The following is a 17,458-nucleotide window of genomic DNA, read 5'->3' on the forward strand; positions in this document are numbered from 1 at the left end:
CGTCATGTCAGCGTCCCTTTTATTTTTTTTAATTAAAATAATATAAATAATGGAATAAAATTTGGGGGATTTTGGATGGATTTAGGGCAGGGGTGAAATGCTACCGGTTCAGGCCGGTTCGCCTGAATCGGTAGTAAAAAATGCTAATGGTTCACTGAACTGGTAGTAAAAAAATGTTTTTAAAAAGTTCCAACGATCAGCTGAGTGACGCGCAATCATTGGAACTTTTTTTTTTTTTTTACTTTTAAAGCATTTTTTTACTACCATGTCAGGTGAATAGGTAGTAAAAAAAATGCTTTTAAAAAGTAAAAAAAAAAAATACTCACATGATTGTGCGGCACAGCTGTGATCATTCGAGCCTTTTTTTTTTACTTTTTTAAAGCATTTTTAACTACCTATTTGCCGAACTTGTAGTAAAAAAATGCTTTAAAAAGGTTAAAAAAAGATTTCCAAGAGGACAACTGTACCATGCGATCATCGGAACCTTTTGTTTACTTTTTTAAAGCATTTTTTACTACCATTTCGGCTGAATAGGTAGTAAAAAATTGCTTTAAAAAAGTAAAAAAAAAGTTCCGATGATCGCACGGCACAGCTATGATCATCGGAACCTTTTTTTTACTTGTTTAAAGCATTTTTTACTACCTATTCGCCCAAAACGGTAGTAAAAAATACTTTTAAAAAGTTTAAAAAAGGTTCCGATGATTGCGTGGCACAGCTGATTTCTCCCCCCCCCCCGCTGTTCTACTTACCTTCCCAAGCCTCCTTATGGCATGTAGTGTGCATGCATGCGCAGTGCGCATTTGGTGCAAACTGTGCAGCACGCACTTGCCGTGCAGTGCGCATGTGCAGCCAGCAAATCAGCAGCCAACCGGTTCAAATTTCACCACTGATTTAGTGTCTTTAGTGTGACAGGGACTCATTTCTAGGTGGTATTTGTGATTAAAGAATATAATATTTTTTTGACTGTTATGTATTTTAATTTTTGTATTATTGCAGTTGTTCTTATTTCATTTTAATTTTGGCCGCTTCCCAGAGTCATCTTGTTTAGATGGATGGCTATACTGATTGATTGATTGATTGATTGAATGAATGATTGATAGAAAGAAAGAAAGAAAGAAAGAAAGAAAGAAAGAAAGAAAGAAAGAAAGAAAATATGACTGAAAGCTTTTCACTCTTAAATAAAAAAAAAGTAAACAGTATCAGCACATACATGCATACAGGTATTTTGTGTAATGCGGATTTATTTCATTACTTATCAAGACATTTACCATTTGTATTATTAATTATCCATTCATTAAATATTCTTTATGCACAGAATGTGCAACTTGGATTATACATATTCAAAATAGTGCATATTTACTTACTATAAAGCTTTACAGATTTTGATATGTCTTACTCTCCTGTAAATAAGACTATATTAATAACTTATTACCTTAATTATTAACTCCCATTAATTTCAACAATAAAATTAAACTTGTGCTTAAAACTCTCCTAATATTCTGTAGAACTTAAATTTGTTTAACTTAATAGTATTATAAATATCCATCCAAGACTAAACTGAGGCTTTCCTTAGCTCTTTTCCTATCCTTATAGCCCAGTTCAGATGCTTGCTGCAATGACGTTTTCACTCCATTGAACAACTGGAACAATTTAATTATATTCTCCAGGGGTTGATAGAAAAGTGATATACATAACCAAGTCATTTCCTAGCTGTACGTATCTGTTTATAGAGAAGGCTCTGGATACCAGATCATAATTTTCTGTCTCATAAAAGTGTGATGGAAGTCAATTTCTGATGTATGATTCAGGCATATTTTCTCTTTTTAACATAGTGTGCATTGCTATGTAATTATATACCATATTAAGATGTTATTTAAAAACACTTGTTGGCTTAAAAAAATAGCATAAAGCAATGTATATTCAGCAAAATATAGTTTATATCTTAAAACTAGTAGTACATTATTTTTAATATTTATTCTTATACTTTTGACATTGTCACTAAAGTGAGCATTCTCCTCCACCATCTGCCTGTATTGCTGCTGCTGAATATAGATAACTGCTTAATTTAGCTAAGAAACTGGGCTAACTTTCATACCTTGATATATATATCTTAGTGTCCACGCCTGGCATTCTTCACTCTTCCCCTCCGGATCCACACCTGTTCCCTTCTCCACAATAAGGCAACATAACAGCACTTAGGACAAAATTCTTCTTATATCACCAATTATAGGTGATATAAAACTATCATATTCCAGTGCATCATTTTGCTATCGAATGGCTAAGTACACACGAATGTTTTTGTTCAGTATGAAGGCATATCATAATAGAAATCTTCTAATGATATAAATCAGGGGTGTCAAAGTCGATTTCATTGAGGGCCACATTAGGGTTGTGTTTGATCTCAGGGGGCTGAGGTGAGCAAGGTTGGAGTGGGCGTGGCCAGCTCAATATCACTCATGTCAGCACCTGTGCTGGCCTGAGTGCTCTGCTAATGAAAATGGGCTCCCGAGCTCTGTTTTTGTGGCCCTCCCGAGCTCTGTTTTCACGGGCAGAGACACCACAGGCCAGTCTTTCACTGTTTCCAGGGTAGCCTTGCGGGCTAGATCTAAGCACCCTGCGGGCTGGATCTGGCCCCCGGGCCTTGAGTTTAACACTCCTGATATAAATGCAACAGGCCCTTCAATTTACATTCTGTAGTATCTGGCATACAATGTGTATTACATTCTCATAACCATGATCTTGGAACTATTTTCTTCTGTTGCTTTTAACCCTTTTCAATAATAATTGTTGGTGGTGGCGGGTTACCAAAATTTAATTGTTGACTTGGTGAAATTTACAAGTCAAGAATGACCAGGTCCATTAGGATTCAATTTCAAGGAAGACAGATGTTAGTTTTATTCTCTGTTGGCAGCAATGGGAAACTTTTTAATTTTCTGTTTATGAGGAGAAAAAAAAACTGCTTATCTCCCTGATCTGGAATTTCTGTTTCTCTGACTATAGAACAGGAAGTATATATCAAATTTTAGTACTACTAAACTATTACTTTAAAACTCAGTAGTGTTCTTTTGTTTCTGGTATTTGCCATGCAATCTAATACAATGAAAATGAACTCAGTTTATCTCAATAGCAGGAACAGTGGTAATAAGAGTAGGAGTAGCAAGTAGTAGTGAGCAATGCCCTGCCAGTACTCAAAATTAATAAGGAGTGTTGGCAGAATGTAGCCCATTTTTCTCCTCATGTTCATTGCTTCACTAGATCTATCTTACGTCAAAACCTAAATTTGAGATTTTATGATAGTCTGTACTGTATAGTTTGTTGCATTGATACATACCATTTGTTCCTAACTGAATCCACCTGACTCTATTAAACCTGTGTGTTTCATTGGCATTGATTCCAAATGCAATTGCTCTTCAAGGACTATTGTCTATTTAGAACTTAAGCATGAGCTATACCCACAGTAATACAATAACTATGGATATAGGAGGCATTTGAAAAGCCATATGTGTTTCATCACCTACAGTAGTATACCCGAGGGCTCCAATTGCTGCCATTTCCATTTATTTTTCTCCAAGTCAATGTACATCTGCTGCAGTTATAAAAATTAATTGTTCACAGCTTCATAGGTGGACAGTGGAAAATAAGTATTTTTAAAAAATCATTCACTTCTTGCATCCAATGAGATAATTCAAAGCAATTCAGAAACTTGGTTTCCTACAATTCCTTTTTATGCCATCACAGTTCTCTTTAGTATAATAATCGTAATGTACACACTTCCCCTAAAAATAGAAACACCAACAGGAACAAAAATGAAAATGAGAACAATAAACAATGCAATAAAACTTTGGGAAAGGTAGACACTTTTTACAATGTAACAAAAAGTTTCTTCACTCCTACCCCCCAGACTCTGTTTGCACCTGTTCAAGGAGCTGCACCTCACATTTTGGGAAACCTTGGCTTCTTGTGAAAAGTCAAGCAGACAATATTGGGAGGAATAAGACCTCACAGCTCAAAAATAAAATATTTATATAGACTATCCCAGGTCTACAGAAAAGTCCTTTAGAAATTATTTAAAGTGTCAATATCAGTGGTGGGTTCCTCCCGGTTCGGTCCGGTTCGGCCGAGCCAGTAGCGGTAACGATATGACGTCACCGAACCGATTCTCCCCCCCGCCCTCCCACCCACCCACCCACCCACCCACCCACGTTATTCTTACCTTTTATTTGGTCCCACCCCCAATCTATTGCTGCCTCCTGAGTCCCAGCTGATGACTAGAGGGAAAAAAACTGTTTAAACTCTTGCCGCGGGGCTTCAAAGGGCCATCCTACAGCTGATCAGTGTTAAAAGCAAACAAATGAGTTGGGTCGTAAGTGCGAGGACTGATCGTAAGTGCGAGGACCTTCCAGAAATGACTCTGACCAGCTAGCCATGCCCACCTAGTCACATGACCTCCAAGCCACACCCACAAAATAAGCCACGCCCACAGAACCGGTAGTAAAAAAAATTAGAACCCACCCCTGGTCAATATCATTACTTCCTGTCATTTCCCTTTAAGGGGAAAGGATAATCCTAGCTTAATATGAGAGCCAGTATGGCCTAGTGGTTAAAGCACCAGGCTAGAAAGTGGGAGACTGAGAGTTCTAGCCATGAAAGCCAACTAGGTGATCTTGGGCCAGTCACTCTCTCTCAGCCCAGTTCAGTTTACTTACATGGTTGTTGTTGGGGGGGAAATAGAAGGAAGGTGTGTGGGGTATGTTTGCTGCCTTGAATTATTTATAAAAATAATAAAGGCAGTATACAAATAAATAAAAATCCTCCAGTTTTAACTGATACAATGTGTATTATGTGTATAAGCTTTGTTCTTAACAGTTCCTTATCAGCAAGTGCTGACCTTAAATTGAAAAAAATAATCCTTGCCATTTTTCTGTTACAGCTCAAGCCTACAGTTCCAGACATATAAAAACATTTTAAAATCACATGCTTTTGTTGAACTGCTTAGTTTAAAGTCATTGAGGCACAAATACACCAATTAAGCATAACAACTTATTACATATTAATTGAGCAGACATTGCTAAAGTCCAAAGATTTATTGGCATTCCTTAAGATCAAGAATTACATTAACAAGGCTATAATGACCATTTATATTTTTCAAGACTAGAATCATTAATTGTCATAAAGCTCCTTTCAAACATGCTCAAATGCCAATCTTTTCCAACTATGGAACTTATGAGATGCCTTTCAGAGTTGAGAATTATACACTATACTGAGAATATATATTTCACTCTACTTTTATGCTAACAGTAATATTGGCAGTGTAGACATTCTGTCTAAAAAGAATAAACAGATTGAAGTTGTTTTCAAGTTGAGTTTAGTTCCTGGTGACTTGAATGGATCATCTATGCAATTTTCCCAGCATGATGAATACTTCTGTTACAGCTTTCTGCTATTTCTGCTATTGTTGTTTGTTTTCTTCCCAGTATAACTAAAAACCTAGACAAGACATATTACTATGTTTCTCCAAAAAGAAGGCCAGGTCTTATTTTCTTTTGACCCCTGAAAAAACAGCTAGGCCTTCCTTTGGGAGGGTTCTAATTATTGACTCACCTAGTGACGGTAGCACCGACAGCCCCACCCAGCAGGAGCTCGTTGCTGGCCCACTTCTTCTGCGGCTGCTTGCCTCTACTCACAAGCATCACCCTGGCCTCTGTATCGCCTTCAGATGCTTGCCGGAAGGCATCTGCAGCCGATAACAGAGCTCCCAATCAATCCTGAACTCTGTTATCGGCTGCAGATACCTTCCAGAAAGCCCTCTGCAGATGATAATAGAGCTGGAGATTGACCTGGAGCTCTCTTATCAGCTGCAGATGCCAGCAGGCATCTGAAGGTGAAACAGAGGCCAGGGAGATGCATGTGAGTGGTGGCAAGTGGCGGCAGAAGAAGGTGAGACAGGTGTTGGGGTGTGTGAGGCCTGGTAAGTAGGGCAGCTCCACCCCGCCCACCCTAGCTTATTTTTTACCTGTGTGCCTCGCCCTACCCCTGCACCCCAGAGTGGACGGGGTCTTAATTAGGGCTAATTTCATAGGTGGGGCTTAATTTGATTGCATGTGCTCAAAAACATGATAGGGCTTCTTTTCAAGGTGGGTCATCTTTTTGGAAAAACATGGCACATATCAGCAATGTAAACTTAAATGTTCCGGATCATTATCGGTTATGGACAAATAAGATTTCCTGAGAAAATATATATAATAAAAAGGCTGTTACAAGTAATTTCATAACATTTCTCACATTTGCTATATTATTATTTATTTCACAATAAAAGGTGGATGAAAACATTATTCCTAAGATAACCATTTTCGTAATGGAAATTAATTTGCACTATGCTGCTGCATTTACTTGTGGCAAAGAGTGGCTTTTATTCAGTTGTTCTCAGACTTCTAAAGAAATACATTTTGAACAAATAGGTCACTTCATGAAATATACCAAAGGCAGTTATGCAAATGCAAATCTACATATTAGATATTTCAGAAATCTTCATTTGCAGTTTATTCAATATAAATTCTACAAATTTTTATTTCCCATAGGTTAGATATTTACCCTCTAAGAATAATAATAAGTTTTATTAATTCTACTATGAGCGTCAGTTTGATGTAAAGGTTAAAGGCACTGGACTAAAAATCAGGAGGCTGTGAATTCTAGTCTTGCTTTAAGCACAAAACCAGCTATTGGGCCAGTCATTTTAGCTCAGCCCTAGAATGAAGGACAAACCATTTCTGAAAATGCAGGCAAGAAAATAGCAGGGATTTGTCTAGGCAATCACCTGGAATCAAAACGGACTCAGACAAACCTGCAAATCCTACAGCAGCAAGATTCTGCTTCTGCTTTAATAAAATGATATACATTTTAAATAGTGGTGTTATTTCCCTTTTTAAGGTAATTATAAGTTAAGGTGACCATCTCCTGATAAGCATGTGTCCCTCTTCTTACTTTTAAAAGTCTGCAAAATCATATGTACCCCCAAGTTTTTCTCAGTAACCCTTCTATTTTTTGCACTCTTGTTAGGAAACTTTGTTAAGAGAAAAACCTTATTAACCTCTCTTTGCTAGTTACATATCTTCTTACTGTTTTTATGTGGAAGATAATGTTCTCTCGCTGTGGCTGTGAAGTAGAAACATGATAAAAGAGATTAAAGAGAAAATTCTTCAAATATGTCTACTGATTCTTACTGGCGATGATACTATATATGTTCTGTTTTATGCTATCTTATAGAATTTCTCTAAACATTAAAACATACTAAAATTTTATGAGAAATGTTATAACCATCTTTCTTTTGCTTTTTTAGCAATTATTCAACTGTCAAGCTCTACGTAAACTGAGTATCCCAGATAATGACCTTTCAAGCCTGCCAACCAGCATTGCCAGTTTAGTTAATCTCAAAGAACTTGACATAAGTAAAAATGGTAAGAAAAATATGTTTCATTTTCTTTTACCACTGATTCATAAATGTTTAGCAAGGGAAGGATTATGGCTATTATATTCTTCTTTTCAAAAGACTACAAGTATAGCTAATTTTATTTCCAAAATATTATATATTGATAATTTAACCTTTGAATAAAAAGCTTTCTTGATTTGAGAACACCAACTACACTGAAATATCAGTTTCCATCGCATAATAACCACATTTCAGAAAACTGAACAAACATGACACTATGCAAATGTTAGTGTCTGAATGCTATTTGCTGTTGTTCCTTTGGTAGTTGAATTCTGCATCTACCTGCCTGGTTTAAGATGATGTAGGGAAGTAGAAAGAGAATAAGTCAACAGAGCTATTGCAGTAACTGCTTCAGTTTTCAGAAGAGCCCCATTATTCCTATAAGGACAAGATACAAGTTGTTAGTATATCTTTTATACTAATACATTTTATATTGAATTTAAATTGCATTTGCACAATCAAAACTAATTCAGTCAATGTTAACTATAACAAAATACTCTCTTATTTTGATAAACAAATTCTTTATACAAATTGGTTCTCTCATAAAATAGAAAAATACTTTCTGCTCTTGTTAATGTAGAGGTATATATGTATGTAATTAACTTTAAAAAAGATAAATGTAATATTTCATTGTGAACCAGTATATTACTGTGAAACTAATGCTTAGTTTACAAATAACCTCCTAAATTTAAGTTGAAGCTACAGAATTAATAGTCTTTTACTACATTGACTAAACTATAGACTATAATTCAGAAAATAAGATTAAAAAAGTGGAAACAAAAATTGAAGGATAGATAGAATATTACTGCTTTTGAAATTTGTATTGGAGAAGAGTCATGAAAATACTATGGTAGATAGTTAACAAAACAGATCAGTGTGTCATTGAACAGATCAACTCAAAGTTCTCATACAAGGCACAAATGATCAGGCTCAAATTGCCATACTTTGGACACAGTATACAAATATCTAGGGCTATGGAGAAGGATTTAATAGTGGGAAAGGCAAAAGGAAAGAGGACAATTAGTAGCAGGGTGGATGGACTTTTGGAAGACATAGCAAACAAAGCTAGGGACAGATCTTAATGAACAACATCTAGAGATGTGGGTGCTAGAGTCAACAACAACTTGATGGCCCTTAATCAATCAATCAGTTTGATCAGTTAACCAAAAATCAGTTGAGATATTATAAGTAATTATTCATTTTTCTAGTTTACCATTCTTTTCTATCCTTCTTGTCTGTTTACATGACCAGTTTTAATCTGAAACCCCATAAAATGGAATCTATCATATTTATTGCTATGTGCATAAAGGATGATTGTGAAAAAGGAGCAGACAGGTGAAAAACTTGAAGAGGGAGTATGATATGACATGTTATCATCATATTTATTATTAACCAAATGATGCTGGTAGAGCAGTAGCATGCTGAATTCTATATTGCTTTTCAGACCATTTCACATAATATTTTAACAGTGGCCCAAATCTTTTGGGTGCCAGGGACCAGTTCTCTGGAGGATGGTTTTTCCATGGACCGGGGTCATGGTTTCACATGCTGCCTGGATCCCGTGCATCTGTGGATGGAGCTTCACTTGCTTGCATTGCCTTGCGGGCTGTGGGTTGGGGCTGGTCCATGGCCCAGGGGTTAGAATGTTCAATTGTTTTGAACAATTATTAGCTCCAAATTTCATCAAGATTTTGTGTTGACTGAACAACAGCAATATTCCTTGGTTCATGAACTCAATCACCTAAAACAACTTCAAGGAGAAGACTGAAAAAAATGCTTCCTGATTTAAAGTAGCCGGAGTATGATATTAGAACTGGAATTCTAGTTTAGTTTACATTATAATTGAAAGCAACCAGGATCAGAATCTTTGATTCTGACTAGTGTTAAAAAATACTCTTGTTTTTGAGACAGTTTATGCTGTCTCATGTATGCTGGAGAAAAAAAATGAGGTGGGGGCAGGCATGAGAATGCAGCATTATCACACTAATTTGTGTGTTGTTAGCTTTGTGCCTTAACTGATATTTTTGTCTTGGTTCAAATGTGGTTCAAATTATCTGTAGTTCTTGAAGTGACAGTTGCTGGAGACGTAGGTGTGAAACGGGATGGGTTCCACTTACCTTTACTACCGGTTTGCAATGGGAGTGTGCTTCGCACGCAGGCACGCGTGCATGCTTCTGTGCATGCGCAGAAGCTTCTGTGCATGCGCAGATCGTCCATGATGATGTCCGGGGGGGGGGATGAGTGGAGCCTCCCGCCTCCATTACTACCGGTTCACAAGAACCGGACTGAACCGGGAGCAACCCACCACTAGTGTGAAGCAAAGATGTGGTGATGGGGAAAGCTTGAGGTAGTGAAGTAGGTCAATAGAACTTGTGGAAAGAATGCAGGAGATCAAAAGCAAAACAGAAATATAATATTCAGCTTGTAATTCAAAATCTTTTCTAAATTTGTGCAATTATTTGTGCAATATATTAATGAACATGGAGAGGAAAAATCTAAATCTACCTAGAACATGGATAACAGATGCATGATTGGTGATCTTCTAGATTCGTGATAAAATTCACAAAAGCATAGTGTAATAATGGCAATATTCATACGGCGTATGGCAATTCTATCTTCAGTCTGTTAAGGATTGGAGGAGCATCAAAGTAATTTCTTATCTAAATACATTTTGTTTTTACTTGTGATAGATTCTATGCAAAGTACATTTTTTACTTTTGCAGATCTCTAACATTGGAACAAATCATTTCTCTTCCTCTTGTCAAAATAAAAATAAATATTTAGAAAATAAACTAAAGTGGTCTCTCTTTTTTTAGAAATACAGTAAGCAACTTGGGAACAATGAAACCAAAGAGCACTCTGGAAATGATTATAAGGAATGGAAATGCTACCTGGAGAATTTTTGAAAATCCAATAGCTGTTTTCACTGTAGAAATAAACTATAAGTGCAACTTTCCCTAGGAATGGAGCTAACTCAATAGTGCAGCCCAAGTACTGCCCCGTTTCATACTGCTGCAAAATGTTATATTAATTACAGAGGATATTAAAAAGGAAAAATAATATTCACTTTATATGCCTGTGTTTAAGGAAACTCTATTTTGTTCTGCTATATATATGAAAATTGTGAGGAGCTTTTAAATGCTTATTTATTCAATAACTTGCAGTAGAATCTCAGAATCTTTGTTGACCCAGCTAAAAAGTTTTTTTTAAAAAAATAGAAAGGAGATATGGTATACTTTGTAGAGTGCAATTTAATATAGCTTCCATATTAGGCTGGGAATTGCCTAAAACTAAGCAATTTCTAAAAGCACAGGAGCATTTTATGAGCAAAAAAACCTCAAAAAGGCCAAATTCTTACAAATGAATTTATTCTTAATTTTACAGCATTTTGTTTGGATAACTCTATTGATCCTATCTTGCCAGAATAATAAAGTGTTAGATAATGTAGAAGATTCATGATTAAAATAAATATTGTATTACTTTTGAAATCCTTAGGGACAGTTGTGCTATTTTATCACTTTTTAAAAGAATCTTAAAGTTTCACAGCTCCTCTCTATGAATTTGCTTCCAGTTTTGAAAATCCTTTAGTATATTGCTTAATATTTTAAAACTAGTTCACCTCAGTAAAAGACTCTGATTTAAAAAAAAAAGCTAATAGCAGTCAGTTTAAGAAGAATTCTATCTTTTTTCTTAAATTGATAAAAGAGGTGTATGTTTCTAAAGGATCTTGGTTTGTGTGATATTTGTGATAAATAATTACAAAAGTCATCTTTGGTTGCCAGTGTTCAGCTGCCATAAGAAAAATTTTCAGTGGATGCTTATTTTAGGCCCTCCTTTTTTAAAAATACAAATACAATATTCATCTATTTGATTCTTACTTTTTTTTTCAATCATGCTCTGAAAGATTATTGAACTTCTAAGATACTGTAGTAGGGAAATACGGCACTGACCCATCAGTGCCACCTAGATGAAGATCTCAAACCTAGTATTGGAGGATCCCAAACCTAAGATTGAAACACAGCAACCAAGATAGCATTTCACTGATTTAGGTCCACATCCTAAAACTGAGCTGGAAAAATGGATAACATGACATTAAAATTTTAATTAACAGAGAATGAATGTCTTTTAAGTTACAGATAGTATTTAAATACAGTACGTTACTAAGAATACTAAGAACCAGTTAAACAAATTCAATGGAATTTTTATCCTTTCTCCTCTTGCAGCCCCAGTTACAGTCTTTTTTTCCCCTCCTTCTCCTTCCCTTCCCTCCTCCTCCTCCTCTCCACCTCCTAATTTCCAGAGGTTTAAATTAAATTCACAGATCAGTGAAGGAGATTGTACACCAAAAGACACCAAAAATATAGAGAACCATAAGTAGTTGTGCTTCCTGGTCCACTGATGTGGCAGAACTGAAATTGAGGAGATACAGTATATTCAATTCCTTCCTCTCCATTTCCAAGCTGTCTGCTAGATTACTTCCAAATGTAATCAGAAACAGAAACAAGACAAACAGCTCTTTAAAAAATAAAACACATTAGAAACGCTCATTCTTTTTTAAAGAGAAAATGTCTTTGAAAAGGACAGTGTGCTATTTTCTGAGCAATAAATTCAGAATGCAATTCTTTGTTTGTTATTTATTTGCAGCCTCTTTTGCATTTTAACTAAGCTTATGTACTCTGTTTTATTTGCAGAATAAACATCTACACTATGCATAGTAATAAAAAAAAGAAGAACTTATAGTGATGGTGACTCATGAGCTAAGAAGAAAATTTGTATGCTTTCAGGCAAAGCAAATAAAACCTACTTGAGTGTGCCATTCTATTATTGTCTTAGACCAATTCTTAATAGGTTATTGTGACTAAAAAAATATTAGCAGTACTTTCTAATATTAATACATAATTTGAACACAAATCATAGGAAAGAATGGATTTTGAAATAGAAGTAGTCGCAATGGTGAAATTAACTGTTTGCTTAGCAAAAGTAATTGCTAAGCAAACATTTTATGTGATCTGGAAACCATTGTTAGATTTCTTAGAAGATAAAGAAAAGAATTTTGAATTTGGGATTTGAAGTTTATCTTGGATTTGACTAAAGAAATATTGTAGCTTATTAAATGTAAGATTATTTCTATTTGATAATTTACTATCTTTCAGAAGAAATAAAGAGAAGGACATTTTATGAATACCGGCTTTTTAAAAGTATATTGACTATTACTGTGTTTCCCCGAAAATAAGACATGGTCTTATTTTCTTTTGACCCCTGAAATATGTCCTTGGCCTTATTATCGGAGGTCTTATCCCTAAACCTTGGCCCCAGAGCGCCAACCAGCTGCTTCGCCAGTGCCACTTAGGCCGCTGCCTCCAGCAATCATGGAGAGTGAAGCCTCCCCCAGCCTTCAATGTCTGGGCTGCGCAAACTGAACCCAAGAGATAGGGGGGAGGCTTCACTCTGCTGTCGGGTTCGGGGCTGAGGAGGGTGGGCGGTGCTTTAAGGCCACTTGTGCAACTGAAGAAAGAAACGCCTCATCCCATGCCTTCCCCTCCTGGTTAAAGAATGAAATTGAGGAGGAGAGAAAAGCGAGGAGATAAAAATAGTCATATCCCAAATCTCCAAAAGATGTGGAATTGAGATCTGGCTAAATGGTCAGTGCACCATTACCAAATAAAAGCAGATGGGAGGATATTCACTCTTGTTGTTTCTCTCCCTGTCTCTCTCTCTGCCTGTCTTCACCGTGTCTTACCTGACTTCCAGCTCCTGCCATGCTGGGCGAGGGAACAGCAAGGGGAATCCTATCTCACTCCATACATCTTGCTTCTCCGCCGCTCCACCCCTCCCCATCTGCCCCACCTCCTCACCGGCCGAGATCAGCAAGCCAGTTTTGGGAAGCTGAACGCACAGCTGCTGTCCGGAAGCACAGAACATCAGAAATGGGCTCTCTCGCAATGCCTCCTCTCTCTCTCTTCTTCTCCTGAGTGGCAGCAGTGCGTCCGGCTTGCCACTAAGAGAAGGGACGCGCGAGCTAGGGTTTGCGGGAGCGCCTCCATGAGGCCATTCCGCGTGGATGACAGGGGCGCATGGGGCATGTTCCCCCTCCCTTTCCTGCCTCTCCAGCCTCACCTCCTCACGTCGTGTTGTTTGCGCAGCAGCTGTACATGCATCTAAGTATTTGGAGGGGCTGATTTTCAGGGGGGGCTGATTTTAGCGGATGTGCTCAAAAGCTTAATTGGACTTATTATCAGGACATGTCTTAGTTTTGGGGAAACATGGTAGTACTTTAAAAATTTTATAGATTGGTATTATTTATTTAATTTAGAGAAAGATTAATTAAGATTAATTAATTTAGAGATATTTGTTAAGTTTGTCAAAGTTTAGGCAGCGTAACTAGTATTATGAGATAATCCCAGGAGCAAAACCCAGCACACAGCACACAGAACATTTTATATAAATAACAGTGGTTTTATCTACAGTTTAATATTTAGTGGTTAAATACCTTTACAGCTATACACGGAGAGCAATAATATACACGACGAGAGAACAAGATGTAGAATGCATGAGGAGAAGGCTTGAGGAGAAGGAATGCCCTCTAATGGCTTCCTTTATATAGGCAGCTTCTGACCCAGCTTCTTAAAGTGACAGTAACTCTGCTGCCTCATTCTATTGCATCAGCTTCCAGTTGCTCCGCTTACAACTTCTCATCAGTTTACAGCTATTAACTCCTCATACCCTGACACATTTGTTTGATGTATAAATTTTTTGTCACTTTAATTTGTTTTGTCATTCTCTTTTCCCTTTAGGTTAGTTTGTATTTTAATGTTTGATGTTGAAGTCTAATAAAGATATTATATAAAAATAATTGCAGATAGACATTAGTTTATACTCTGAAATTTACAATGTTATATTTAACTAGTTCTTTTTTGAATTTGAATCCTACCTCTAGACATCCTATAAGACTTGCGCTTGGGAAGATGCACTTTGGTATAGAGACTTGACTGTTTTGTTGTGGTTGTAGGGTCTGCCTAGCCCAAATGCCTAGCAACTCCAAAGAAATATACTGCCATCCCTTTTTTAATACGAAGAAATAAGTGTCATTCTTTTCATGGAGTGCTATTCACATATTGCATAGTATCTGGTATAAATTAGCATTGATTAAGAGCAGTAGGGATTTAGCAGCATATTGCGGTCTTTAAAGTTCATGAGTATAAGGGAAGTAAAAGAGATTACTTTTTATGACAACTGACTAGTGTTATTATGATTTTCTCTCCTTATTCTATAGTCCCACTTTATCACCAGAACTCTTTTCAGAGAACCATGGGACTAAGCTTGTTTGATGTATGCTTTGCTTTTATAAACTTAAATGGAAAGAAATGCATTAAAGCAAGAATATTAATATGCCACAGTATAAATATTGGTATAAAAGGAAACTGCCTGATTGAAAACAAAAATTTAGCTGTGCAAAAATAATGTAAATGGGATTGATAAATTTGACAGATGTTTATTTGACATAAAAATATCAGAAAGGGTGCCAGTCAGCCTCCTGATTTAAATCTGTAATAAAACAGATTAATAACAAGAAGCCATGGGAAATGGTACATCATCTCTTACTCCTTGCTGGGGAAAAACTGCACAAAACAATGTTCCATATATAAGGAAAGAATATAGAAGAATTCAGATAAACTTGTCAATGAATTTAAGTTTGTTTTTAACCAAAGAAAGAATCTCATATTTTATAATCAAGGCAGCTGTTCTATTCTGTTTTGGAATAACCTTGAAGAACAGGAGGAAAGCCATTAATAAGACAACAGTCAGATAAAAGAGTCCGAACTGTAACATGAGAAAACATCTCAGATAAGCCCCTCCCTAACTCTCATGAAGATAAAGGCAGGGATGGGGGAAATACATTCAGACTTGCAAGATTCAGTTATCATAGTCTTATAATAAAACTAGTATAGCCTGCTTGACTCTGGTTTACTAGTCTAGCCTACCTTGAAGAGCTGACAAATTTTAAGAAGAAAAAAATTGAGAGTGAGAAACTCTTTGATATATAAAGTGAATTTATAATTATACTATATTTTACTACGTTTTCAGAATGATGGAAGACTTTATCCCAATTTTGGTTAAGAGTAGCATTAAAAAAAATGGAATTCACACTAGAGTGTGTATCCTGAAATCCACTGGTTGTCTAAACATATTTTCAAACTTGGTTCCTTGGGGTTCCAATCTAGTTTAGCCCCTATATTTATTTTTGAGAAACAGCAGGGTTTGATCTTAACATAACTTAATGTTTAGTGTAACTTATCTTAATGTTTGGCCCCTGTTCTTTTGTAATGTGTTATAGAAGGGAAAAGGACATTTCAGTTGATTGCAGCAGTCAAATTCAGCACAAAAACCTGCCTTGATTATCAGTGTATTTCTGGTATCCCCCCGCCCCCAAAATCCAATTTGCCATTTATTCTCCATTGAGTATCGCAAAAGTCAGTGATGGCAAACTTACGACATGCATTTCAAACATGCCATGCCATGATATTCTGGGTGACATGGCAGCATTCTCCAAAACCTGATAACAACTATTTTTAAAAGCATGCCTTAATTCTTGTACAATTTTAGTAGGCTGTGGAGGCCACATGAGGATGGAATATAGTCTTACATCCTTCAGACCCTATGGAAGTCAAGAGGCCTCCACAGCCTCCAAAATTGCACGTGGATAGTGTCTGCATAGGCTGCAGAGGAGCATTCTCTGAAGCCGCTTCAAGAATAAAGGCCTTGTGCAACCCAGAAAAAAAAATCAAGTAGGCCCTTCTGAGCAGCAGTACTTTACAGCAAGGCTGGGCCTGAATTGGAGGCTTCAGTCTTGAGTTTCAACCCTAGAGCCACTATTCCAAAAAGGTTGCCTTACTATTCCCCAAGCAAGGTATGATTGCCCCCATGAACTAGCACTCCCCAGATCTCAACAAAAAGAGATCACTGCCTGAAGATAAACTGCATGCAGCAGATCATACCATGGGGGCAATCATACCTTGCTTGGAAAAGAGTGTGAGGCAGACTTTTTGTGTGGTGGCTCTAGGATTGAAGTCAAGGCCTAGGCCTTCACTTCAGGCCCAGCTTCAGCACTGCTGTCAAGTGCCACTGCTCAGAAGGGCCTAGATATGGGTGGAGGGATAGAGAATGGTTTCTCTTTTGATTAGAGGGGTGGGTGTAACACACCAGAAGAATAAGATTGTTTTTTTGAATTTTTGACACATTGAGGCCAAAAGGTTCACCATCCCTGACATATGTAGTATTTCTGTCATATAGTTTAGATATTTCTATGGTGGTTGCACAATTGTAAGTTTCCATTGGGATTTATGAAATTTGTTCATTTACACCAATAATTCAGAACTTTTCTTTTAAGAAAGGCTTTTCATCTTTAAGTATACCCAGAATGGATAGGCTTATATCATAAGTAGTGATTATGTCAGAGTGTGATCTTGAAAATTATTGCTATACTTTTTTTTATCATTGTTTGACCTTGTACTGAAAGAATAATAAATTTTTTCTCCAGTTTCAGAATGTGAATGAATTACATTCTATGTCATCTAAATTTAGTAAGCCTATACTTATTCTACATGATTTATGCCAAGAATGGAGAAACTAAAAAAGTTCCTTTAGAAATGAATTACATCATTACGAGTTTCATAGCATATTTTATAACTAAAGTATTGTACAATATACCTCTCATATATGGAAAATATTTAAAAAACAAGTGTCCAGGGGCCATTAACTGTGTTTATTTGATTATGTCATGTCATTCTTGACTCTTAGCAATAGTAGGTGTTTTCAATGAAGATATGTCCCTGGCCTCGACTTTCAATAGTGTACTCATCCTCATGCTTGCTTGCCATATACTTTATCTAAGAAGCTAGCCTTTTTATTTCAGCTACAAGTAATGGTTTATAGATATAATTTAGATTTAGTAAAACCTTTCCTGCAAAACTG

General features: G+C 36.5%; 1 protein-coding gene across 10 annotated transcripts in view; it reads left to right on the forward strand.

Annotated features, from left to right (window-relative positions):
* The window catches only part of LRRC7 (leucine rich repeat containing 7), a 203,634-nt gene that overhangs the window by 76,521 nt on the left and 109,655 nt on the right, over nt 1-17,458 (forward strand). For all 10 annotated transcript variants that reach the window (XM_034433211.3, XM_087889808.1, XM_087889809.1 and 7 more), the window contains exon 3: nt 7,337-7,454. In XM_034433211.3, coding sequence (XP_034289102.2) covers nt 7,337-7,454 — 118 coding nt within the window. The remainder of the gene's footprint in view (nt 1-7,336; nt 7,455-17,458) is intronic.

The sequence above is a fragment of the Pantherophis guttatus genome, chromosome 3 (genome assembly GCF_059756535.1).
Source record: "Pantherophis guttatus breed Tessera chromosome 3, ASM5975653v1, whole genome shotgun sequence".
Classification (NCBI taxonomy): domain Eukaryota; kingdom Metazoa; phylum Chordata; class Lepidosauria; order Squamata; family Colubridae; genus Pantherophis; species Pantherophis guttatus.